Source organism: Chenopodium album, chromosome 14 (genome assembly GCF_948465745.1).
Source record: "Chenopodium album chromosome 14, dcCheAlbu1.1, whole genome shotgun sequence".
NCBI lineage: Eukaryota > Viridiplantae > Streptophyta > Magnoliopsida > Caryophyllales > Amaranthaceae > Chenopodium > Chenopodium album.
The window spans coordinates 51,714,276-51,740,612 of NC_137847.1; the positions used below are offsets into that span (position 1 = coordinate 51,714,276).

The following is a 26,337-nucleotide window of genomic DNA, read 5'->3' on the forward strand; positions in this document are numbered from 1 at the left end:
AGCATTAGATATTTATCGCTCTTTGTTCTAACTGGCAGAGTTAATTAGAATATGTAACTAACTATATACGAGTATATTTTTTAGGTGTATTTTTCTTCAGTTTTTTCCCATAATATTATTCCCAAAATTAATCTTACTTACTTTTCTCTCAATTTTTCTACTGTTTCTAGCTTAACAGAATCAGTTTCATATTTAACAAGTTGCAGGATCAAATAAGTAAAATTCATGTGAATTGAACACATTGTTATTCAACTATCCAAAGATGTTACTTAAAGTTGTGCTAAAAGACTAACAAATTTACTTGAAGTTGGCCGACTCATGGAAATTTAAGTTCATCTTTGCAACACTTGAATGATTGACCATGAATTATTGCATCACCAATCGTGGACTCGTGGTTCAATTTATATATGATCTTGATTATACAAGTGTTTACAAGATAATAACTGAACCAATAATTAAATTTCTCTATCATTCTAATCTAAACTTTTATCCAACAAGAGATATCAAATAAATTGTGAATCTGTGATCTTCACAAACAATCTGTTTAACGTGGATGGAGATCAGTAATCGAATCATCATTTGTAGACAAACTCACTAATTGTCTTTCCTTATGATTATCAGAGTTAGTGTCCATAGTGGCATTAACACTAATTATTAATGAATCAGCTCCCTCTTTTGTGCTTCGACATAAGAGAGATCATGTATATAAGCTACAAATGATTATTAAGGTGAATGTGTATTATAAGAATGTTATAACAACCGTGTTTGTTGAGTTCATACTTAAAGAAAACTCGAAAAAGAAAAAATTTATGAGAAGAAACTAATGATAAGAGAATGTGGATAACTTTCTTTTGGTATGGTTGGTACTTCTTCATTGTATGATTTTTAAATTCAAATATACTAAAATTAATACAACCATGTTGCCAAATTGTTACTCAGAATAATGATACATTAAGCCAAATTTGGTTTCCCACTTGATAAAGCAGCAGCCCTTGTCCTATTAGGGACTAGTCACAGGTAGCACACATTGTTAGAAAGGACTACAATATTGGTCAATTGTAGAGTCTATTGTGAAATTATGGGGCTACCTTCCTAGAACGAACAAGCAACCTATGGGTGTTAATTATTGGTGGTTTTTAGAGAGAGGTGGAGCAAACAATTATGTTTTTTTTTTTTTTTTTGGAGAAAACTATGATGTTGAATTGTAATTATGACTTTTTTTTTTTTTTTTTTTTCCAGGTGGCGCTTTTGCAAGTTTTTAGCTTAGTCAAGTTATTAACTTCAATTCCAAATTAATAAAGTGTTGTACTCAAAGTCAAAAAATTCTGAGATTTTCAGGCACCGGAAAAATCCGTCGAAAATTTCCGACGAAATAGTAAAATCCGTCGGAAACTTCCGACGGGAATTCCGTAAGAAAGTTCTTTAAAGCAATTAAAAAAATGCCACGCCACCTCCACTACCCCCATCAAACCACCACCAGCCCCTCCACCCCATCAGACAACCACCATCCCCTACACTACCCACCATTAGACCACCACCTCCACTACCCCTACCAACCCCTAACCCTAATCCGCCACCACCACCAGCCCCCACCCAATTTAAACCCCACCCACCCAAAACCCAGATCTACCCACCACCACCATGACACCGCAATCCAAAAAAACAACAAACAAATCTGACCATAACCAAGATTTACCCACCATAAATTCGATGACCCAACCCCTAAAATCGGAACTCCAACAACTACCACCAAAAATTTTCAAAAAAAAAAATCCCAAAAAATAATTAACAAAATAAAATCAAAATTAAGAAAAAAAACAAGAGATACATACCTTAATTTCACCGAACAAAACCATAAATTGGGTTTATGAGGTGAAATTCGACCTAGAGTTTTCATGTTCGAATTTCACCTAAAAACCTTCGTTTTGACCATGAGACTTTGAATTCCGTCGTTCCTCTAAGCTTTTTAGGGTCAAACCAAGAAAGTCCATGATAAGTGTTTTATTTGTCCACTTATCATGGCATTTTTAACACAATTTTATTGTCATTTTCCCCCCTTTACCCCCTTTCCGACTCCTTTTTTGTGTATGATTACAGCTTTTGGCTTTCCCGATCCTTTTTATGTGTGTTCGTGTTTGTAGATGCAAGGAGAAATTGGTTATATAGCATGAACATGAAAAACTATATTGGAAGCAAAGCACAAGAGGAGAGGACGTGCAACCCCTGAGGAGAGGGCGCTCCTACCCCAAGCGCCACAATTTGCCTCTCTTTATTCCCAGCTAGGAGAGGGCGTGCACCATAGTAGGAGCGGGCGCTCCTCCCTGATCTTCCACAAACTGCCTCAAATTGCTGCAGGAGCAGAGGGCGCGCAAGAGCCAGGAGAGGGCGCTCCAGCCTGAGGAGCGGGAGCTCCAGCCTGAGGAGCGGGCGCTCCTACATGCAGACCCGACTTTTTGGGTGGATTTTACGATGTGACTTCGGGGTGTATAAATACGACCCTTGGCTTCAGTTTTCTGCATCTTCTTCCTTGGAGAAGATCACCTTCTCCCCTTTAGTCTTCTTAGGCCCTTAACTCTCTAAACTCTTTTTAATTAGCTTAGTTTCTCTCAAACTCTATCATTGAAGTAGATTAATTGAAGTTTGTATTCTCACTTTCAACATTTTCTCAACCTTGAAGCTTCATTAGTAATTTCTTTCCTCTATCTCTTACTCTTTATTTTCTGTTTTTAAATTGCTTTGAATTATAGATTTCTCTCTTAATCTTGGTTAATTATTGTTGCATGTTCAATCTACTTTGTTCTTACTACTCTCTTCAATTTGTTAGATTAATTTTGAACTTAGATATTGTTGTTAGAATGTTCTTTACCATGTTTAGTGAGTAGTTAGTTAGCTAGGGGTTGGGTGAAGACCCAACCAAGCCATGGGTTAATTGATGTTTGTGTTTGCATGTTCATTTTGGGTTGATGATTGATTGTTAAAGAATTGGTTAATTGCATGTGTAATTGGATGGCCACTTATTGCTCATGTATTGACTTCTATGCTTGCATTGAAAGATGAGGTCTAGTTGTGAGCCCTTTCTTGTATGATTATGCTAAATTCCTCTTGATTACGGTACCTCGTTTGGATGATGTAGTAGTCTTAGTTGCAGTAATTAGGAGAGAAATCTCAATTATTTGTGCCTTAGTACTATCTCGAACCGATCGAAAGACAAACCCGAGTTAGTAGTCTACTTCCCATCGTTAAAACTTGGTTGGCCTATCTTGTTAGTTGAGTTTAGTTTAGGAATGCTTAGTATTGTAGTTTCGAAAGAAGTGAACCTTTATGTGTATGATTAGACCGAATTTCTATCTTGATTACGGTTCCTTGTTTGGATGATGTAGTAGTCTTAGTTGTGATAATTAGGTGAGAAATCCCAATTATTTGTGCCTTAGTACTATCTCGAACCGATCGAAAGACAAACCCGAGTTAGTAATCTACTTCCTATTGCTAAGACTTGGTTGGCCTATCTTGCTGGTTGAATTTGGTTTAAGAATGCTTAGTGTGGTGGCTTCGAAAGAAGACAATGTTGAGTGCCCTTTCTATCACCCAATTTGTGTACATGCTTGCCTATTGTTTTGATTCATTGGTTTGGTTGGTGTCGATTCTCATTTCCCCCCTAGTGTTTCTCTCCATATAGTAGTTATTTAATCAAACCTCTCATTTGTGACCGAACTAGATTACAACCGTTTCTTATTCTCGGTGTACTCATACCCATTCCTTGTGGATATGATCCTTTACTTGCCCCAGGCTTGTCGTCTTAGGTTAGTTTAGGTAGAAATAGTGTTTGGCTTGAGGGTGATTGCCCAACGACCGATTATTCCCTCCGACCAGTCCACCACCCTAAGACAAAGAGAAGAAAGAGAAACTGAAGAAGGTGAAATTAAGAGAGAGAAGGAGGCCGGAATTATGAGGGAGGAGGCCGGAGAAGGAGGAAAACGGAGAAAAAGAAGAGGAGAAAGAGGAGGGTGGAGAAGAAGATGAACCCCGACAAAGAAGAAGGAGAAACAGAAAGAGGGCAGAGAAAGAGAGAGACGTGAGGAGAGAGAGAAGAAATAGGGCAGAGAAGGAGAGAAAGAAAAAACATGAAATAAGGGGAAGAGGTGGCCTGTTTTAGGCTAAGAGGTTAAGGTTCTTTTTTTATTTATTACTTTCCGTCGGATATTTAAGTTTTCGACGGAAAAATCCGTCGGAACTGACTAATATTCTAACCGATTTAAATTCCGTCGGAAATTTCCGACAAACTTTCGACTGATTATTTTAAGGAAAAGTTAACATAAATAATCCAAACTATTAACCCCCTTCATTTTAATCTCAACTAATGTTTAAATCAGAATAATCCCAACTATAGGGGTCCCTTCTCAAATTAGTCCCACTTACCTACAACCTGTAATACCGGTAATTTTTTTTTTTTAATCTTTTATAAGAGAATAATTAACTTTTTATTTATTTAGTTTATTATTTTCACCCACCACCTACAACCCTCAACCCAACCATAGCCACAACAAGCCAACCAGTAGTCCACCACCCCCAAATCTTGCAACCACCATGGACCCACCACCTCCTCACTGCCATAGTGCCAGAACACCACCACTGTATACCACAATAACAACCCCATCCACCACCTCCGTATCACCCACCTCTCCCCTCCCTTAACCAGCGGCGCCCCTACCTCAACTACCTAACCCCACCTATGCCCCATTCGCTACCTCGCCACACCATCAACTGCATCTCCTCCCGCTTCTGCGCATCCCATTTCATCTCCTCCTTGTCCAACCGCTATGTTCTTCTCCCCTCTCTCAAATTGCCTCCATTCTATTTCCTATCTCCTCTTCCTGTTCAGCAGTCGTTGGTGTGATTGATGTCGGTGGTTAGTAGTGCTTGATGGTGATTCATGGGCGGGGTGGTAGAAATGATGGTTTTGGTGGATGGGCTTGGCTGGAAAGATTCTTTTGGTGGCTGGGGGTGGATGTTAAGGTGGTTTTAGTGGAAGGACTAGGTTGGGTAGGTGGTGAGATCATAACATTCAGAAGGTGGTGGTATGAATTTAGATTTAAGAGCATGTTTTTTTTTTATTTTTTTATTTTTTTATTTTTTTTTTTTTTTGTAAAAAAAATTATAATAATGTGAATAATAAAACAAATAATATGTTGAAAAATGGCTCAATTTACCTGATTAACAAGTTAACAAAAGTTTGAAACTAATTTGAGAAGGGACTCTTATAATTGGGATTATTCTGATTTAAATAGTAGTTGGGATTAAAATAAGAAGGGAGCCAATAGTTTGGATTATTTTTGTTAATTTTTCCTTATTTTATTTCGTTGGAAATCTCCGACGGAATAAAAATCCGTCAGAAATTTCAATGTTTGCGACGGAAAATGTGTCTGTAAAAAATTGTCTGTCAGAAAACAACCTTTTTCTAGTAGTGTAAACAAGTATCACTACAAACGAGGAAGGAATTATTAATTTACAATGAATGATGAAAATAAGGTTGTTCAAAGTGTGGTTTAGAACGCTCCAAACCGCAAAGGTTTGGTGCGGTTTGCGAATTGAAAAGTGCGGTGCAGTTTTTCCGGTTTGGTGTGGTTTCTAGAAAAAATTAGACCAAACCGCACTCTGATGTCATTTGCTATATAAAAGAGCAAAAAAATATGAGCTAATCTTTGACTAATAGCTAATTAAAGGTTAGCGAAAAAGAATTTAATAGTTGAATTTTTAATTAATAATCTCAAAATAAAGTAAAAGTTTTGCTTTTAAAAAATAATTATAATTTTAAAAAATTATGGTTAAATCGCAAACTGCACCACACTAAACTGAGTTTTGCGGTGCGGTTTGGCTAGAAGTGCGGTTTTTCAAAAATACAAACCGTAATTTTGCGGTTTGCTCATATTCAAGTTACGAATAGGTATCCCAATAATATTATTTTCATCCTAGAATTACGAAATGATGATAAATCTACTTATAAAGCCGCCGAGACAATGATTCAGAATATGCCGAATTGTTATGTCTGTACATACACTGCCTCCATTTCACTATGAGCGGCAATTGAAATATTTTTTGTCTCACAAAAAATATTCAAATGTTGTACATAATGTGAAACATACACTACTAGAAAACAGCCAAATTACGACGGAACTCCGTCGTAACTGGTTGTCGCGATATACTTTGTCGGAAAAACGCACTTTTCCTACGAAAATTCCGTCGGAAAAGCGTTTTCCGACGGAATTTCCGACGGAAACCAGTCCGTCTGAAGAGGTTTTCGAGCCTAGGAAAGTCCGTCGGAATATTCCGCCAGAAAATAACGACGGAAATTCCGTCGGAAAATTTAATTAAAAAAACAAAAAAAAAACTGCACCCACCCAAAACCACCAGCCCCCACCCTAGAACCACCAGAACCACCAGACCCCACCCCAGAACCTCCAGATCGATCTTATCCCACCACCACCGACACTACCACACCATTATTGAACCCCAAAAAATGAAAATAAATCCCGAAAACACCCAAAAAACGAAAATTAAACACCAAAAAATGAAAATTAAACCCAACGAAACAAAAATCAACCCCAACGAAATGAAAATCCACCCCTAGATATTCGAAAATTAACACCACAATGAAAATTAGCCCAAAAATCTTAAATTAACAACGAAATCGAAAAAATCCACACAATTATCTAATAAAATTCATAAATTAACATAACAATTACAAAAATATACAATTAGCCAATAAAATTCATAAATTAACATAACAATTACAAAGAAATTAACTAGATCTACAATCTAACCTAAATTAAAACTAGGTCTACAAAACAAAAACCTTGAAAACAGTCGACTTTGTTATAATATTGTTGCGTCATTGTTGTTGCTGTTGCGTTGTTGCGTTGTAGCGTTGTTGATGTTGTTGCGGTCGATGTTGGTGGTGGTTGATGGAGAAGATGGTTGATGTCGGTATTCCTTGGATTTTTAGGTCGACGTCGGTGGTTGATGTTGCGGATATACACAAGAGGAAGATAAGAGGAAAGGAAAGGGAAGAGGAGAGAAGAGGAAATGGAAGAGGAGAGGCGAAAGAGATTGAAAGAGGGGAGGGGCAGAGCCACAGAGGGAAAAGAGAAATGAGAAGAGGAGAGGAGAGAGAAAGAGAATGAGAAGGAAAAGGGGAAAGTGAAAAAAGAGGCGGAGAGATGAAAAAGGGAAAAGGGGCGCCTCTAGCTTTAGGGTTTTATTTTTGAAATGTTAAATTTTTTTTTTTTAAAATAGGACTTCCGATGGAAATTCCGTCGTAAATTTCCGACGGATACAAATTCCGTCGGAAAATTAAATTTCCGACGAAATAATCCGTCGGAAAGTGCATATTTTGCGACGGAATAATTTTCCGTCGGAAAATTCCGACGGATTTCCGACGGAATTTTTTAATTCGTCGGAAATATACGACGGAATATAATTGCGTCGTAATTTTTGGTTTTTCCAACGGAATTTTAGGTCCGTCGGAACCTTTCCGTCGGAATTCGACCTGATTCTTGTAGTGATATGTAATATTATTATTAGCTATTAGCCTTTCCATAGTGAACCCTTAGCTTGTTTGATTTTGTTAAATATGTTTATGTTGTTGTTAATCAATAATTGTAGATTTTATATGACTTTATTTAATGAAAATTAGTGTCATTTGAGACAATTTTCTTTTTTTTAAAAAAAAATCAATAATTTATCTAATTTTCTTTAAGTTAGTCTTGATTTTTTTTTTAAAAAAAAAAAAATTCATGTTATTAATATTGGGTCTTAAATAGAGTTGTCAATACCATATGAAAGTTCAGTTAACGTATGTTACATTGTTACGTTGAAGTTACATTGTAGAATATGTGATTGATCATTATTGTTAATGCTGTTATAAATTTATTCAATTCGACAAAGATATGACCAACTAATTCAGTAGCGAGTTAACTTGTACGTGTTGGCTGGAGTTGACGGTAGAGGAGAGTGTGGAAATTTTTGTGCGTGGGAGACTAAGCAAAATGATGAATTTATTATTATTATTATGAATTTATGGTTAAAGATTTACTTCTACAAGCGTATAACTTGGATGTTGGATGACTATTCCAATAAATTTGGAATTCAATTTTGTTTGTTAATGCCCAAAATTAGTGGACTAAAGTTGTTATTTTTAGTGCCTTGGTGATGTAGAGGTGTCTAAATCACATCCAACTTGACTCGATTTGAATTTGATCCGAAAAATATCCAACTCTAATTTTGACTTGTATGGACACAATAAATGATCAAGACTCAAGTTTATCTAATTTTGACTTGCATGGACACAATATCCAACTAATTCAGCAGCGAGTTAACTTGTACGTTGTAGAATCTATTGTCATTGTGCACAAAGTTGAAGTTGTCTAAGCTAGGGTGAGAAAATTGCCAAAAGGGAAATGGGGATCGATTCATCGTTAAGTTTGAGTTGCACATATTTTAACCATAAACCATATTTGAAAAATTGTTTAGTTGCTTTAATAATAATCTACATTCTTCTTAATTAGATCAGATGATTGCTTGTTTAGTTGAGTTGATTAACATGGTATGATTTCAAATACTGATTTTAGTTATTTAAATTTGTATTTAATTACTTATTGTTGAGCTAGTATATAATCAAAAGGTTATGAGTTCAAATCTCATTCACCCCTCTTAGTCTCATGTTGCATCTACACTTTATGCCCAACAACCTCTCATGTGAAAGATCATGATATAGTATAAAACATATTTTTGAAATTCAGCAATCAAGATAGGCTTTTTGTTGAAATTTTAATTGAAATATGTTTATTAATCTATGCTCGCTTTTGTTTTGATTAGGCAGGCTTGCTTCATGTTAGTACGTAGTAGGTTTCAATACATCTTTCGAAATAAAAAAGATCGAGCTACTATTTTTCAAGGGAAAATCCGATTTGACCAATGATCACCATTCACCTCTTACCATACTTTACAGTTCACAAAGTTTTGATGAAATTAGCCAAGTATTATCAGGTTCAAGCTATTAATTGTGTATATATGGCTCAAGCTAATTGTTAATAATGCATTGCCAATTTTATACCCCTATACTAAGGTGTAATAAGGGAATAAATGTGTGTTTGTATGTAGCTCGACCCCTTAGTTGTCTGTATATGAGTTGTTATTTCGTTCTACTAATCAAAGGGCATAAATAATCAAGCCTAAAGATTATGTGTTGCTTTAATCAATCTTGATTTGATATATTCATCATGAAGACGAGATAATCACACATATTTTATAATAACAACAATGTAACACATATACTAACATCATTTCGTTGGATCATACATGTAAAAATTGAGTGAAGCATAGAAGTAAAAATGTTCAATTGAATGAAAATATATGATATGTAACTCTACGAATTTGAAGTTGAGTTGATGTACAGTCGAAACTAGTGTAGCGCAACTGAAGAATTTACGGTATGATGTTTGCTGCTAACGGAAAACATTCAATTCCCCGCCTTATTACAATCAGGCTGGACTTGCTTTTTAGTTTTTATCTTCTTGCACGTAGTCTCGAGCATCAAACGATGAAGGGGAGGCTTCGTCGTTGGAATCATCAGGATGCGGCATATCACATCCAAGTGGTTGATTTAAGTCCAAATCATTCTGCATCAGAAAAGCAGGCCGCGAGGATACTGGAAGAGTGATAGAATAGCTATTTAGCATTAGAACAACGGACAACATGATTGGCCTTTGTGTTGCATTCTCTTGGACGCATAACAATGCAATGTGTATGGTTCTTAGGACTTCGTTTGTATGTATAGCTGAAATGGTTGGATCCACCAATTTCATCGCATTTCCTTCGGACCAATTTCTCCAAGCCTGGAAATATACCAAGATAATTTGGAAATGAAAGATAAGAAATTGAAATTTGGAAAGTATAAAATAACTCAAATTATATCATCAATAAACATATATAATTTCCTCGCTCACTTACAAAGCTTAGGAGACTATCTCCATTATGTGCTTGTGAAAACCTGCTGACCTTTTGGCCGCTTATGATTTCTAGTACTAGCACTCCAAAACTGTATACATCGGACTTGATCGAGAAATTTCCATGAATAACATACTCCGGAGGCATATATCCACTATTAGATACAATGCAAGGAAGTTAGTTAGTTAGATGTAACTAACTAGAACTAAAAATTAATTGGTATATTAATAGTCATTGAAAAAGTTGTGATTGATTTTTCTTAGATATTTTTACTATAATTTTAAAAATAGCAAATGAAATTATGAGCAATCCAATTATTATGAATAAATGGCCTTTTGGTAAAACCGTGGCATATCCTTAATTATGAGGGGTTAGGTTGTTAGGAGAAATGTCATGACAAATTGTGGAAGGATGGAGTGTGTACTACATGGAATTTGCAAGGATGAAGTATGACTTACCAAGTTCCAGCAATTTTACTTGTGTACACATGAGATTGATCTGCTCCAAACAAACGCGCAACACCAAAATTTGAAATTTTCGGGTTCATCTCTGCATCTAAGAGCACATTTCCTGCTTTGATATCACGGTGGACAACTAACAATCGAGAATCTTCGTGCAGGTAAAGTAGTCCACGAGCAATTCCGCCTATAATTTTGTAGCGCTTTTCCCAGTCTAGATACTTGCTCTTGATAGGATCTGCATAGTTTTAGATTAAACAAGTGTAGTAACTTTGAATTAGATTAATTTTACAGTTTTAATGTCGAAGCATTACCAAAAAGGAGTTGATCGAGGCTTTTGTTGGGTAAATATTCATAGATCAAGAGTCTTTCCTCTTTCGCGAGGCAAAAACCAAGAAATCGCACCAAGTTTTTGTGTTGAAGCTTAGCTACTAATAAGGCCTCGCTTTTGAATTCCTTTTCACCTTGTCCTGCACTTGTGGTCAATCTATTTACTGCTATTACTTGTCCATTTTGAAGTCTACCCTGAAATTGATTGCTTCTATATATGTAAGGTACAATTTGTGCATTGAAAACTAAAAACCAAAAACAGGAAACAAGAAAAAGATGTTTCCACTTTTCTGTTGTCAGTTTTCAAAATCATCATGATTTGAATAAGTCTAAATAATTTTTGATTCATTATGTGACATATATAATATACTTTTAAAAAACAAAAAACCAAAAAACAAAAAACCAAAGCGATGTCAAACGAACCCAGCTAATAAATTCCTATGAATAAATAAAGTAAAATATTGGTAATTGTACGTACCTTGTAAACAGTACCAAAACCCCCATGGCCTAGCTTGTTAGAATTGGAGAAGTTATTTGTCGCAGTTTTAATAGTGTCAAATTCCAATCGCAAATATTCGATCATTTTGCAAATCATCTTCGACCTCTTCGCCTTCAGATTCATAGAGGATATTCAAGTTACAATGATATGAGAGTATTAGATTAAGGAATGCTTAAGTTGTATTCTCTTAATCTTAAAACAAAAATATTTAGTAAAATAAATTTCAATAATTAAAAATAAATTTGATAACATATAAATAAAATTTATTATAAATATTTTTTGGCTATGTAATATTGATAACATATAAATAAAATTTTTTATAAATATTTATTTTATTTTATTTATTTATTTATTTTTTTTACAATGCATCAATTGGATTTGAAATATTTGTTGAGACAACTCTTTAATCATCAATATCTATAAAATTTATTAAAGTAAACATTGTAAGTTTTGTAACTAACCCTCAGCATATTACATGATAGAATTTATTTATTTTATATTAGTAAAAGAATTAAGTCTATGCCATATTTTCATTATATCTGCTTTTTATGTTTTTCTTTTTATTTTTTTATTTTTTTTATTTTTATAATCTATAAAAGAAATTGCCAGTGAAAGTTGTACATTAACGTATGCGTCAATCAAAGTGATGCACTTTAAAAACAAAGGGAGTATGAATCCGTAATAAATTTTTAAAATTATTGTAATCAAAACTTACTTTCAACTTTCTGCAATGGCCTTCCTCTTCTTTTTAAGTAGCAGCTGATACATATTACCACTACTAAAATCGTGAAGATGGGGATGATAACTATCATGGCAAGTGTAGACCTCTTGCTTCTTCTTCCTGAAGAAGCCAATCATCAAAGTTAGAAAATTTTGCACTGGCAATGAATACGCATTTATATTTTTTTTTGTACAAATTCATACCCCTAAAGAGTAAAGACTAATGAGTTGCCGATATAATCTTGGATACATCGATCTCTAGTATAATTAGAAATAAAATGAAAAGTCTCTTAAACATATATAATGAATTATGTTACCTTTTGGCGTTGTGATGATAGTGGATGGAGACGGTGTTGAGGGTGGTAGAAGTGGTGGTAGCGCAACAACAGAGTCGTAAAATTGGTAGTTCTCGTATCTAAGGTTACACGTTGGACCACCAGCTCTGGCCCCTTCCTTGCCGTAGCAACAATCAGAAATGGTATAATTAATGATAAGATTTAGACAATTCAAACAGTCATATTCCTCCAAGTCTGGTATGCACTGTAGGAGTGCATACACCTTGAAATTTCTAGTAACATTAACTTCTCCCGTAGCATATTTGCGACGAAAATCCCCTGAAGCAGCCTTATAAGCCAACTTCTTCATCAAGTTTGATATCGTCGAGTTGAACCCCTTGGGATCGGATGCCTCTATAGGACGTGTCAAATTATACCGTGGTTGAGACATCTCCCCCTTAAATATGTCAGTATTCGAGTAACGAATCATACACTCATCGTACCATCCGATAGCAGACTTGTAGCTAGGACAATCTAAGCCAATCCTAGCTGCCGCATAATCAACGCACGTCTTGCATTTGGAGGTAGGAACGTCGCCCCTACATAGGGCGACTCCATAAACTTTGTCGAGTTTTTGGCCAACTGAAAGGTTATAAAAGCCATAGTTGATTCGAGGATTCGAAGCTATAGAGGATAGAAGAGTGTGGAGATTTTGTTTGTAAGTTGGACTGCTTTTGGTCTAATTTTCTATGAGATCCCCGCATGTATAGGCTTGAAATTCAGGCTGAGAATTTGTAGGAGTGGCAAACAAGATTATAGTAACGGGAAATATAACTAGTATTATTCTTATGTATAATCTTGTGGATTTCATCGCGCGTGTGTGTGTGTTTTTTTTTTTTTTTTTTTTCAAGTTATCACGCTCATATGCAGCTTCCTAGTGTTGTAAATTAACATTAGCTAGTTTGAGTATATATAGTTATCAATGTATGGTTCACCCTTAGTATGTAATACTTGACTTTGACTAACAGCGCTAACGACACTTCGGAATTGTAGCAGATTATAAATTACTAGTTTTGTGCCCGTTCGATGCCAAGTTGTTTATTAAATTTTAAGATAAATTTTTAATTTATATGTCAAATTTCAAAACATATCATTCATACAAAATTAGTTAGGAATTGATGTGTTTTTGTGACGATTTAAACTATGCGGTATGCATGTAATGACTAATAATAATAATATTCGTGAAAAACATTTCTTGGCCCGTAATTTGAAATAATGACCCTGTCCGAAATGACTCATGACCCGACTCAATTGACAGGTCTACACACAGTAATAAAACTATATTAGATTGTGAAGTATATTATTTTAATTGATTCGAATATATTATAAATAATGGATGTGGTACATTTTGAACTAATTCCTTCGCTCCAAATACAAAAAATAAATAAATTTATATGATAATTTATAAGAGTTGTAATCTAATTATGTTTTTGAATAAAATTATAATTCAATTTGTACATATGAAATATTAGTATTTTATCGAAAATAAAACTCTAAATTAACAATTTTATTCTAAAATTATATCAAAATTTGATTGAAAATAAAATTCTAAACTAAGGGCCTGTTCACATTTACTTAATTTCAGTTCAGTTCAGTTCAGCTCCAATCAGTTCAGCTCCTAATTTTCCTCTCTCATAAAATATTCATTTCAGCTCAGTTCAGTTCAGTTCAGCTCCAATTAGTTCAGTTCAGTTCAATTCAGCTCAGTTCAGTAAATGTGAACAGGCCCTAACTTTTTTATCTAACAAATTGAATTATATATAACTATATCCTACGTGGCGCGACACTTGACGAAAAGTTAGAACGCCAAGTGTCGCTATCTCGTTGCTTGACTAAAAGTTTAGTTTTATATATTAGTTATATGATAATTTAAAAAAAAATTAAATCTACTTTTGCATTTAATAAACAAAACCTACTTACTTTGCCCCATAAATCTAGCAACATTCGGTCTTTAAAATTATATTCACACGCCCTTGACCATTTATAGTGATTTATACATAAGAAAAAAAATATATATAAAAGTATATTACGATAACTATGTATTTATAAAAAATATTCTAACTTTGAAATTTCTACGTAAGATTAAAATAACTTAAGTTTACCAAAAATAATTTTATTTCTACAATAATAATTTTAATTCAATAAAATAAGCTGAAAACAACAATACTTCTTAAAATAATGTTTTTCAATAGAAATAATTTTAGTTCAAGATTGTTTTAAAAAAAAATATATTTTAGTTCTAGATTTATGAACAACGTAAAAAGTTAAATAAATGCATTTATGAATTGAGGAAAATTTGATCATGTGGGGCATACCAGGCATTGCTTTTTTGAGGAGAACCAGGCATTGCTTGAAATTAGAAAGTTCAACACTTTTTGTTTCAAAAAAAAAAAGTTCAACACTTTTAGTTCCTTGTCAAGCACCTTTCACGCCCCCACCATCACTCTCCCACCAATAAGAAAAGAATAATTAAGGTCTTGTAACGTACTTGACGGGGTAATATAACAATTAGCGAATAGACTACGGTGTCGAATGTCAACCACAAAGGCGTTCTTTATGGGTTCAATTGGACGTGCTTTATGCGTTCAATTGATTGTACTATACATTACTACATTTGGAGAAAACACTAGTCAATAAAATATATTTGTAAGGGGTGTAATGTCTAGTCAACATCAAATCAATTCATATTTGGTTTGGATACATTTGTATCAACTTTAAAACGAGTTTCACCACATTAAATTTGGGTCAAGGGACTTTGGGTCGAATTGATTTCAATACGAACTTTGATTTAATTTTATTAGGATAACTGAAGATTGATTCTATATAGGGTCAGTTTGGTGGAGTTGGTGGGGAACTTACCTTGTGACTTTGAGATCACGAGTTCAAGCCCCACCAACTACAAAATGTTTGGGAGTAGGGAGTAATTATTGAGTTATTTAACTTATTATTAGGTCATTTTTGTGTCTTTTTTATATTGTGTCATTAACACTTACGAATGATTAGTTTTCTCATTATATAAACCAGTTTTTTTTTCATTTTTATCTGTAAAAGCCAAATTAAAACCGAGTTATCAATGACTTAAAATACTTATTTCTATTCCATGTAAATATATCTTTATAACCCCAATTTATTATACTCTCTTCATCCCTAAATTACATTCTTATTTCTCTCTATTATAGGACAAATAAATACTAGAAGTAGGAATGTAATTTAGAGACTGAGGGAGGGAGTACCTTTTCTTACAGTAGCTAGAGTTTCCTAAATATCCTTCACTGTTGGTGGCCACATGTAATTAACCAACGAAATCATTAAATACCTTTTTCATTATTGTCTTCTTTAAACACGATAAAGTACAGTACATTAATTGTTTGTGTTTAATTCAATGACTCATTGGTGAATATTTTTGAAGATCAATATAATGTACTCAAAAAAGTTGGAGTATATATTTTTGATTTACAATTTTGAGTTGGAAATTGGGATGATTTTCCAACCCAAAAAAAACGTTGTCAAACAAAATGGTCTCAATAAGTAAATTATGGAGCATTTTGAACTTTCATCGATTCCAGTCAAGCTTATACATGTTCTTGTACGCTTGTATTAGTTAGTGTCGTTGGACCTACTTGCCTCCACCTGTATATTGAAAAATAATATTAGTTAGCTTATACATGAACTCCTTATGAATTTTTGCAAAAGAAAATTTAATATAATAAGTTGATAAAAAAAAAATTTATATGTACTTCCTCCGTTTTTTTAGTTGCTATAATTTCCTATATTGAAAATTCTTAATTAGTTACAACACTTTCCTTTTTTGACATTTCTTTCTTTCTATCTCTCTCCTACCCACATGGGTCCCTATTATTTTTCTCTCTTTCTCTCCTCTTAAAAATTTGTCTAAAAGACCGTGAAAAAAAAAGTGTAGCAACTAAAAAAACGGAGGAAGTATAAAAATTAAGTGTAGTGGTAGCTAGTCGATCAAGATGACTATCAAGCCAAGCCATAGCTTGAGGTCGGACTTTTCTTAGTTACATATTGGTTCATCATTCCACAAGCACTACTAGAAATAGGCCGAATTCCGATGGACACGAAAATCCGTCGCAAATCGCAAAATTTCCGACAGAATTTTATTCCGATGGAAATTCCTAGGAAAGTTATTCCAGCAGAAAAATCCGTCAGAAATAAAATAATTTCCGACGGAAATTTCCGTCGAAAAGGCATCTAATAATATTTATTTAAAAAAACAAAAAAAAAAAATCGTATAAATAGCTAAAACCCTAAAAAATACTCCCCTCATGGCCTCATTTCAGTTTCCTTTCTCTTTCTCCTCTCTCTAGCCGCACACCCTCTCTCTCTCTTCTTTCTTCATCTACCTTCTCTCTATATCTCTCCTCTCTTGCTACTCCCTCTCTTCTCGATCTCCTTCGCTACTCCCACTCTTCTCTTTATCTCTCCTCCATTGTTGATTTCCGAAGCTAGCCCACGAAGCACCCCGATGTATTTCCCGACCAAGTTCCCGGCATGTTGTGGTTTTAAGGTCAAGTTCGACCATGAAAATGCTAGATCTAGCGCTTCCATGGTCGAATTTGGCCTTATATAACCAATTTTAAGACCAATTTCAAGACTTTGAATCGTTGTAGTAAGTTTTTTGGTCTGAATTTCAACTTTTTTTCCTTTTTTTTTGTTAATTTTTTCGGGTTTTGGTGGTTGTCTGATGTTGGGTTTCGGCGGTGGTCTGATGTTGGGTTTGTTATTTAGATGAAATACTACAAGAGGGGGGGGGTGAATTGTAGTATGGAGATTGCTAGTTACTTTTTGCGGAATTAAAAGAAACTTAACGCAATAGAGAAATAGAGCAAGAGAGATTTTACGAGGAAAACTTCCTAGGCCAAATAGGAAGTGAAAAACCTCGACCCAAAGAGATTTTGACTCGAAACATTCCACTAAAATAGGCCAACGACTCTGTTACAACCTATGAGGAACTTGAGCCTCTACCGAGTTCCTCAACGAACTCATATCCCCAACAACTATTCCCTCTAATAGTTGTAGCTCGAAATCTTCCTTCAAAGACCTCTCTTCTCACTCAAGACTTCACTCAAAAACTTTACTCTTTCTCTTTCTCTCAAGCTTCACTCAAAGCCTTCTCTACATACAAAGAACTCACTCAAGTTCTCACCCCAATACAAGAGTTCACTCAAACCCTTATTAATTCCCCATTACAAGAGTTCACTCAAACCCTTAAACAACTCTCAAATACATATAAAAGATATAATGTATAAAACTAATATGTTGGACACTTTGAGATATGTAAGGAACTTGGAACCTGGAGGAACTGGCTTACCAACGTGGAGAGAAAATATATTTCTTTTCTACTGCTCTACCACTTTGGATAAACTCCATTATGGAATGACTCAATTAAGCCAAAACAGTTTTGAATGAATGAAACTTCTCTTTTTATAGTGCTTCAAAGACAAACCCATTCACCCCATGATCTTCAACCATAATAGTAGTGCTTCCTAAATTCTAGGCATTATCTCCATTAACTCCATGAACATAAGAAGTAATGGAAGACATGGATTGGAGTTAAAAACATGTTCTCCATGATCTCCTTATTTTTCTCCAGTAAAAAGCTGTTTCAAATTAAACGTGAAAAGTAATTTTTATTTTTCCAAAAACTTAATAAATAAAAATAGAAAATACAAGAAAATAAAATACTAACCAAATCAGATTTTTATCAATTAAAAACTGATTCGGAATTTATTCATTAAAAATAAATATTTTATAAAAATATTTTATCCCAAAATAACTATCCTATTTAATTTGAAATATTAAACCAATTAGAGATTAGATAGGAAACAACCTAAAACATATCCCTAAAATATAGGAGAAAATAAAGAGAATAAAATATCATTTTGACTAAAAAGAAAATCAGATTTTATTTTTTAAAAACTTATCTTTTAAAAAATAAAATCTATTTAAAATACATTATACCAAGTCAAAACTAATTACCTAGAAAGTAGGCAAAGATAATGCAATGACTACTAACATGGAAAACTGACTTCTAGTGCTGTGTAAACGTGTGTTTCTCTTATACACGAATTTTAGACTCACCCGTAAGGAACTGGCTGGTCAGCAACACCCAGTTCCTTCCAGACTGTCAGTTCCAATTTAGTTCCATAGGCATGTTCCAAACAATTTCTCGTGTCCAACATACTTACATGATTCCTAGAAAAATATACTCCTATTTTTCTGCCTTAGCTTGAAGCTTCTACTCCAAAGCTTATGTTCCTTTAAAGGAACTTCTCTTCTCTTGTTCTCACATACGAATTGCTGCTTATTCCTTGCAAAGAACTACTTCTCATTCTTCTTAGGAACTGCATACAAAGTCTAACAATACGTTTGTACGTTTAGACTTCTTCTCTTTGTGTTCCCCCTTGGAAACTCTTCTTCTCTTTGTGTTCCCCCTGAGGAACTTAAGCACGATCCATACATTGTATGTTGGGACCATCTTCAATAATGATCTAACATGTACTCTATCATTTTCTTGCTTCATGACTTGTTCATGCACATCTTAATACACAAGTTAGTTAAATAATCATCATTTGTTCACAATCATCAAAACCTTACAACAATTTCCCCCTTTTTGATGATGACAAACAAATGATGCTTATCACAAGATAAATAACAGAAGATGTATATATATATTCCCCCTTAATTATGCAAATCAGGAGCTATTGAACAATTCATGCATGTACGATAAGGAACTACTCATAAAAGGACAATAACATGTTTAAAGCACATTATATGGATGTTCATCAATATGACTTAGCTTAACTATATAAATAAATATTCAATACGCATCACTCATGAATAAATATTCAATTAGCACATCACATAATAAGCATCAAACACACATATTCTTCCCCCTTTTGTCATTATCGAAAAGGGTATTCTTGCACACAATTATTAATTCAATTCAATCATTTATGCATACATACATAAGGGCAAATGTCACACATACCACCATAAAAATGGTTAAACACTTGGTATTCCTAAAAGTTTAAGAGACTCAATTTTCAAACTAGGATGCTGCTACACAAATTTCCAATTCACAATCCAAAGACCCAACTTCAAAACCAATGAAGGAACTTGACATATAAGATACAAAATCAAGCGAAGATTGATTTTGAAAGTTTGTTAGAGAAAAGGATAATGAATATTTGACTCAAAAGATACGAAAGAAGATAATGGAAATATTTCAGGTAGAAGGAACTTGAGACGAATGTTGTGCTCTTAGTTTAGAAAGTTTGAGATAAGGTTCTTAACAATCATAAGAGTTTAATTACCTTCATCTCACACTCTTGAATGTTCACAACACACATTACCTTGCTATGTATTAACCAAGTTCCCTTTACTTCAACCACCAACCTTCTGTAAGGAACATGCTTATAAGGAAACTTGAATTTAGATTCATATAATCAAGTTCTCATATCTCCTTCTGTTCCTTAGCTTTCTCAAGCTTCATGAATAAAATTCTTCTTCATCTAAGAAAGTATAAAGATTCAATAATCACCTTTTTTTTTTTTTTAAGGGTGACTTTCAAATCTTTCTTTCATTTAGGTATAGTAATCAAGATAGAACTTACTCATATACTCTGGTGTTCCAACACCAAATAAATAAACCACTTTAATTAGTTCAATTCTTAACTTATTCCCCCTGAGTTCCTTGTCATTTTTTTTTTCATCTTGGAATTTATTGTAGAAATTCCTCAAGCTGATTCTTCCTCCAAAACATCAAATGATAGATCACAAGCACTTCACCCCTTCCACATCAACTTCCCCCTCAACTTGTATTCATCCAACTCTTCATGTATCCTTGAACCATAAAAATGAATGAATTTTAACTTAGAGCACATGGGTTGTGTGAAAATAAAGTGGGAGGATATGAATGAGGAAAATATAATGAGAATAAGGATCTTCGAAGTTATGTATATGTAAGATATGAAAATGAGAAACACAAACCATAACAGTATACAACACGGACACACAACATAATGTTGTAGAATAATGTTGTTTTCGAAGATGAATGGTGTGGATAATTTGAAAGTTGGCAAAAAGATAGGTTTGTTCCGTCTAGAATATATGACAATATAAGATAGAATAGTTTGGGAATGTACCTGTCTTGTTCCATCAGAGTTTCTTCCATTGTTCCTTTGGCAACTTAGGATTTTTTGTTTTGACAACATCCATAATTCTCAACGAGACCTTGACACTTTTAGGCAAGTGAGTATGTCTTTTACAACACATTAATTAAGTGTGACACAATACACTTAAATGTATGTACTTCACTTCATTTATAATGTGCACAAGAAACCACACTTGACAATTATTAAGGAACAGAATACGTATATATGATCATGCCATACTTCAACAAATCTTATTCCTTAACACAGTCCATACTTTACTAATTAGGCAAAATCATAAGAAAGAGGTTCCACATATTCAAACAACATATTGCAAGTTCCATATAGTAAAAACAATACTCAATTTAAGCATCAACTATACAATATCGTGAATATTAATGTATCATAGTCAATTTGTAATGGACTGAAATTTGATGGCTATGATACAAGTTCCTTAAGGATTCGTTCCATCCTCTTGATGTCCTTTCATCCGATGTAAACAATCACTTTTGTCTTGAAACTCATTAAGTGACTTTGATGTCATTGGCCATCTTTCTTTGGAAGTTCCTTGTCGTATTTTTGTCGATTAGACCACCATGCCTTTCTCTTATTTTGGATGCAGATCCAAAGAGAAACTGAGTTCCCCATCATGCTTTTACAAGGTTAGAGAACCCTTGCAGAAAGATTTGTTAGTTGCACCAAAGATATAAACAATATAAGTATGTACAACTAATAAATCAATAACTTCCTCTTGAAAGTAAAACAATTAACTTTCAGATTAGTTTCAAGAAGGAACTTGAATAATCTCCTATACCATTGAGTATGAACCTGCATGCTTCAACATTAAAAGAACTTTGTTAGATTCATAATTAAATATGGCAAAAAGATTTAGGATTTTCAAATCCTAAAGGTTGTTCCTCATAGACATCCATAATTAGAATCTTTAGAAAATTCATATTAGACATCTTTTAAAAAACAACTTGATTCCCATGTAAGCAGCAAAATAAATGATATGCAATCAACTCATTATTTAGCTACAAAAACATGAACTTGACAACATTCCTTGATGTAAGAACTATGCTCAAATGTATTCATTAACACTTATCAAAAGATTTTTGGTGTTCCTGAATAAGTTTAAGGTTTTGCACCTTAGCTAGTTCCTTTGTACCTTGTTGGAAGGCTTCATATGTTCCTTGGTCAAGATACGTTCTAAGTTCCTTTAAGGAATCTACACTTTATGATACGTTGGAGCTCTTAAGGAACTATAGGACAATGTAGCTGATTAATGCTGCTTTATAGAGTGACATACTTCTGTAGAATTTCCACTAGTTTCAAAGGAACTAATGAGTTCTACACTAAATTCTCTTAACCCTGCATGCTGGGAACAAACATGTTAGATTCATAAAATTTATGGTCACTCAATGCACATTAATGTCTTATTGTAACCTGTACATGTTTCACATTTGGAGGTGCACCATAAGAACACCACCTTACTACTTCTGTTATCAAAACTTCCCTTTTCAAATGAAGGGTGTCTTGTTTCTCAAAGGTCTAACCATTTCCTTGTATATGATGCAGCAAGTAGCATTGATAACTTTGTAGTGATTTCAACATTGAGAGCTTGTAATCAACACTTTATTCCTGCACAAATCATTAAACTTCAAAGGAATTTGGTTCCATGGTTAGATCTTTAATATAACATTTGATTACTGCTTAATCACTTAATCCCTCATAGAAAGGATAACAAGAATATAATCTTTGTTACATTCTAAGGTAAGTGATTGAATAACAATTATCAAATATAACCAAGACATATCTCTTTTAATCTCAACTTTAAATACTCAAGGGTTTAAACAAATCCAATTGAATGAGCTCCAATAGGTTTGTGTTCCTTATCATTATTATTTAGTTTTGAAAGAAGATAAATTAGACAGAATTACTAACTTTTCATACTTCACAAACTTATGGTAAGGAACTTGATATAAGATAAGCTAACAACCAAGTTCCTTGATGTTTATCAAGTATGGAAAACCAGCATGTCAAATATGTTTGAAACACAGAAGAATTCATCTTCAATAAATCCTTGAAATGTCCGGTTATTGTAAGGAATCAAATTGTGATCCTCATACATAGTATGAGTTCCTTATTTGATTCCCTTTCAATATGACATTCCTAGTTTTATAGATGATGAACTATTATTGGTAAAACAAATAAAGTTACAAAACATTGAAAATATCATAATGTGCTTCATGATCTCGAAAGAATGTTCACAATGGAGTAGGAACTTAACTTACCAACCTTTTAAGTTAATACCAAAAGTTTAATTGAAGTTCCTCCATCGTGAGCCACTAGTGAGAAACTTTTGTCAAGCCTTCTATCACATGTTAAGAGCACCCGTTTTCGAGATACCACGAGTTGTTCCCCCTCACTAGATATCACCTTCTTTTACATGTTCCTCTTGATTTCAAACTAGAACATGTTCCTTTGGTCCTTTTGGACCATTCCACATTCTCTTGGGCTCTTCTAATATGAGAAACTGAATGTGTTGATTTGATCTTCAATGTTTCAACACCATATCAATCATGGATCCTCATATCTTTCTCATAAGCATATGACCTGAAATTCAAGAACCCAATTAAATGATCTTGTGCAATATTCAAGGTTAGTAGGTTAGTGAATAGAGATATGACATAAAAAGCTCAAATTATAAAGCTCCAACGTATACTTCCTTAAGAATGTCATCCCATATTTAAGTCTAGCAGTAGACTTTTGTACTTCCAATACTTTGCTTAGAAGTCATCATATAGTTACCAACATCCTATGTAGAGAATTGAAAAAGGAATTTATGATTTATTTTTGGGAACCAAAATCAGCAGGAACTTGAACCGAAACTTGTATATTATATATCGTGACAACTTAATGTAAAGTTGTGTTACTTCCTTGTTGTTGGCTCCTTCCTGCATTCTTAGATTCACCAAGTTCCTTCATATCAACGTCCAAAGTTCCTTGATCCAAAAACTTTCTTTTTATCATTTATTCACATACCTATAAGATAATCATTATTAATCTGCACAAAACTTAAAGAGAAGTTATATTCCATCATGAGAACGATGTAAGTCAACTTTTCTACTATAATCTTTTACAATTATGCATTTATGATAAAGAATATTGGTTAGCACAATTAAGTAAAAGATAAAATAAAATAAAAAGGTAAACAAATGCAGATCTAGACTTATAAGAAGACGTAAGAGCAACTTACCAAATATCACCTACAAAAAGTTTCATCTTCACATACTTCTTATGAAGAACTATTGTGAGAGGAACTTGTACATGTGTCCTAATATACAAGAAACCAAATCATCTCAATGATTATAGCCTTCTTCCTCTCATATACATTCTGCAAATAAGATTACCTCTAGGTCTTTGGAACCCAAAATAAATTCAAGTTCCTTCTTGTTAGTAATAGTAGTCAAAATCAATATAACTACTTCTACAACCAAGAAACAACATGTATCTATATAATATATATTCAAATAATTCAAGATACATGGAAAAACTATTTCTCTGACATATAATCAAAATTTTCGTGTACTAACAAGTCAGAAAAATAAAGTTCCTTTTGTTAGGAATCCAAGTTTGTTGTTCCACAAGATGTGTTCCTTGAACTACTTTTAATCAATCAATTCGTTATGAATAAATAATCAAACATGAAATCTAACATACTGACTTTTAAACACAGTAAAAATCAGAATAGACATTATCCAAATTTGATGAAAAAAATTCAAAAAAAATTAAAATCATATTAACAAAAATACTACAAGGAACAAGGTTATTCCAATGTATGCATATAATGAAGAACTCAAAAACAGAATACTTACCTCAAAGTATGAGTCTTTGAATACCTTTCACTTCTCCAATAAACATTAATCTCCACATGATGCTTGGAACAACGACGGACTGAGTTCCTTTCTTCAATTTTCTTGTACGTACTCATCTTAGCCAAGAACTTGCTCGTCAGGGTTTCCTGCTTCATCAAGAGCTCTGGCTCTGATACCAATTGTTATTTAGATGAAATACTACAAGAGGGAGGGTGAATTGTAGTATGGAGATTGCTAGTTACTTTTTGCGGAATTAAAAGAAACTTAACGCAATAGAGAAATAGAGCAAGAGATATTTTACGAGGAAAACTTCCTAGGCCAAATAGGAAGTGAAAAACCTCGACCCAAAGGGATTTTGACTCGAAACATTCCACTAAAATAGGCCAACGACTCTGTTACAACCTATGAGGAACTTGAGCCTCTACCGAGTTCCTCAACGAACTCATATCCCCAACAACTATTCCCTCTAATAGTTGCAGCTCGAAATCTTCCTTCAAAGACCTCTCTTCTCACTCAAGACTTCACTCAAAAACTTTACTCTTTCTCTTTCTCTCAAGCTTCACTCAAAGCCTTCTCTACATACAAAGAACTCACTCAAGTTCTCACCCCAATACAAGAGTTCACTCAAACCCTTATTAATTCCCCATTACAAGAGTTCATTCAAACCCTTAAACAACTCTCAAATACATATAAAAGATATAATGTATAAAACTAATATGTTGGACACTTTGAGATATGTAAGGAACTTGGAACCTGGAGGAACTGGCTTACCAACGTGGAGAGAAAATATATTTCTTTTCTACTGCTCTACCACTTTGGATAAACTCCATTATGGAATGACTCAATTAAGCCAAAACAGTTTGGAATGAATGAAAACTTCTCTTTTTATAGTGCTTCAAAGACAAACCCATTCACCCCATGATCTTCAACCATAATAGTAGTGCTTCCTAAATTCTAGGCATTATCTCCATTAACTCCATGAACATAAGAAGTAATGGAAGACATGGATTGGAGTTAAAAACATGTTCTCCATGATCTCCTTATTTTTCTCCAGTAAAAAGCTGTTTCAAATTAAACGTGAAAAGTAATTTTTATTTTTCCAAAAACTTAATAAATAAAAATAGAAAATACAAGAAAATAAAATACTAACCAAATCAGATTTTTATCAATTAAAAACTGATTCGGAATTTATTCATTAAAAATAAATATTTTATAAAAATATTTTATCCCAAAATAACTATCCTATTTAATTTGAAATATTAAACCAATTAGAGATTAGATAGGAAACAACCTAAAACATATCCCTAAAATATAGGAGAAAATAAAGAGAATAAAATATCATTTTGACTAAAAAGAAAATCAGATTTTATTTTTTAAAAACTTATCTTTTAAAAAATAAAATCTATTTAAAATACATTATACCAAGTCAAAACTAATTACCTAGAAAGTAGGCAAAGATAATGCAATGACTACTAACATGGAAAACTGACTTCTAGTGCTGTGTAAACGTGTGTTTCTCTTATACACGAATTTTAGACTCACCCGTAAGGAACTGGCTGGTCAGCAACACCCAGTTCCTTCCAGACTGTCAGTTCCAATTTAGTTCCATAGGCATGTTCCAAACAATTTCTCGTGTCCAACATACTTACATGATTCCTAGAAAAATATACTCCTATTTTTCTGCCTTAGCTTGAAGCTTCTACTCCAAAGCTTATGTTCCTTTAAAGGAACTTCTCTTCTCTTGTTCTCACATACGAATTGCTGCTTATTCCTTGCAAAGAACTACTTCTCATTCTTCTTAGGAACTGCATACAAAGTCTAATAATACGTTTGTACGTTTAGACTTTTTCTCTTTGTGTTCCCCCTTGGAAACTCTTCTTCTCTTTGTGTTCCCCCTGAGGAACTTAAGCACGATCCATACATTGTATGTTTGGACCAT

General features: G+C 33.6%; 1 protein-coding gene across 1 annotated transcript; it reads right to left on the reverse strand.

Annotated features, from left to right (window-relative positions):
* Positions 1-9,407: 9,407 nt before the first annotated feature.
* Positions 9,408-11,395, reverse strand: LOC145579525 (cysteine-rich receptor-like protein kinase 10). The gene is made up of 5 exons (XM_081636766.1): positions 11,269-11,395; positions 10,775-10,985; positions 10,461-10,698; positions 10,006-10,156; positions 9,408-9,890 (listed from the first exon to the last, which is right to left on the reverse strand). Exons 1-5 carry the CDS (start codon positions 11,383-11,385, stop codon positions 9,555-9,557), a joined length of 1,053 nt encoding a protein of 350 aa, XP_081492892.1. The 5' UTR covers positions 11,386-11,395; the 3' UTR covers positions 9,408-9,554.
* Positions 11,396-26,337: the final 14,942 nt, after the last annotated feature.

What these genes read in the sequence shown, in the direction of transcription:
- LOC145579525 (XM_081636766.1), bottom strand. Translation starts at nt 11,385, where the DNA reads ATGATTTGCAAAATGATCGAATATTTGCGATTGGAATTTGACACTATT. An exon ending in GTTTTGGTACTGTTTACAAG is followed by an intron (nt 10,986 to 11,268) that starts GTACGTACAATT and finishes AATCAATTTCAG; the next exon opens with GGTAGACTTCAAAATGGACA. An exon ending in GAGATAGTCTCCTAAGCTTT is followed by an intron (nt 9,891 to 10,005) that starts GTAAGTGAGCGA and finishes GTATATTTCCAG; the next exon opens with GCTTGGAGAAATTGGTCCGA.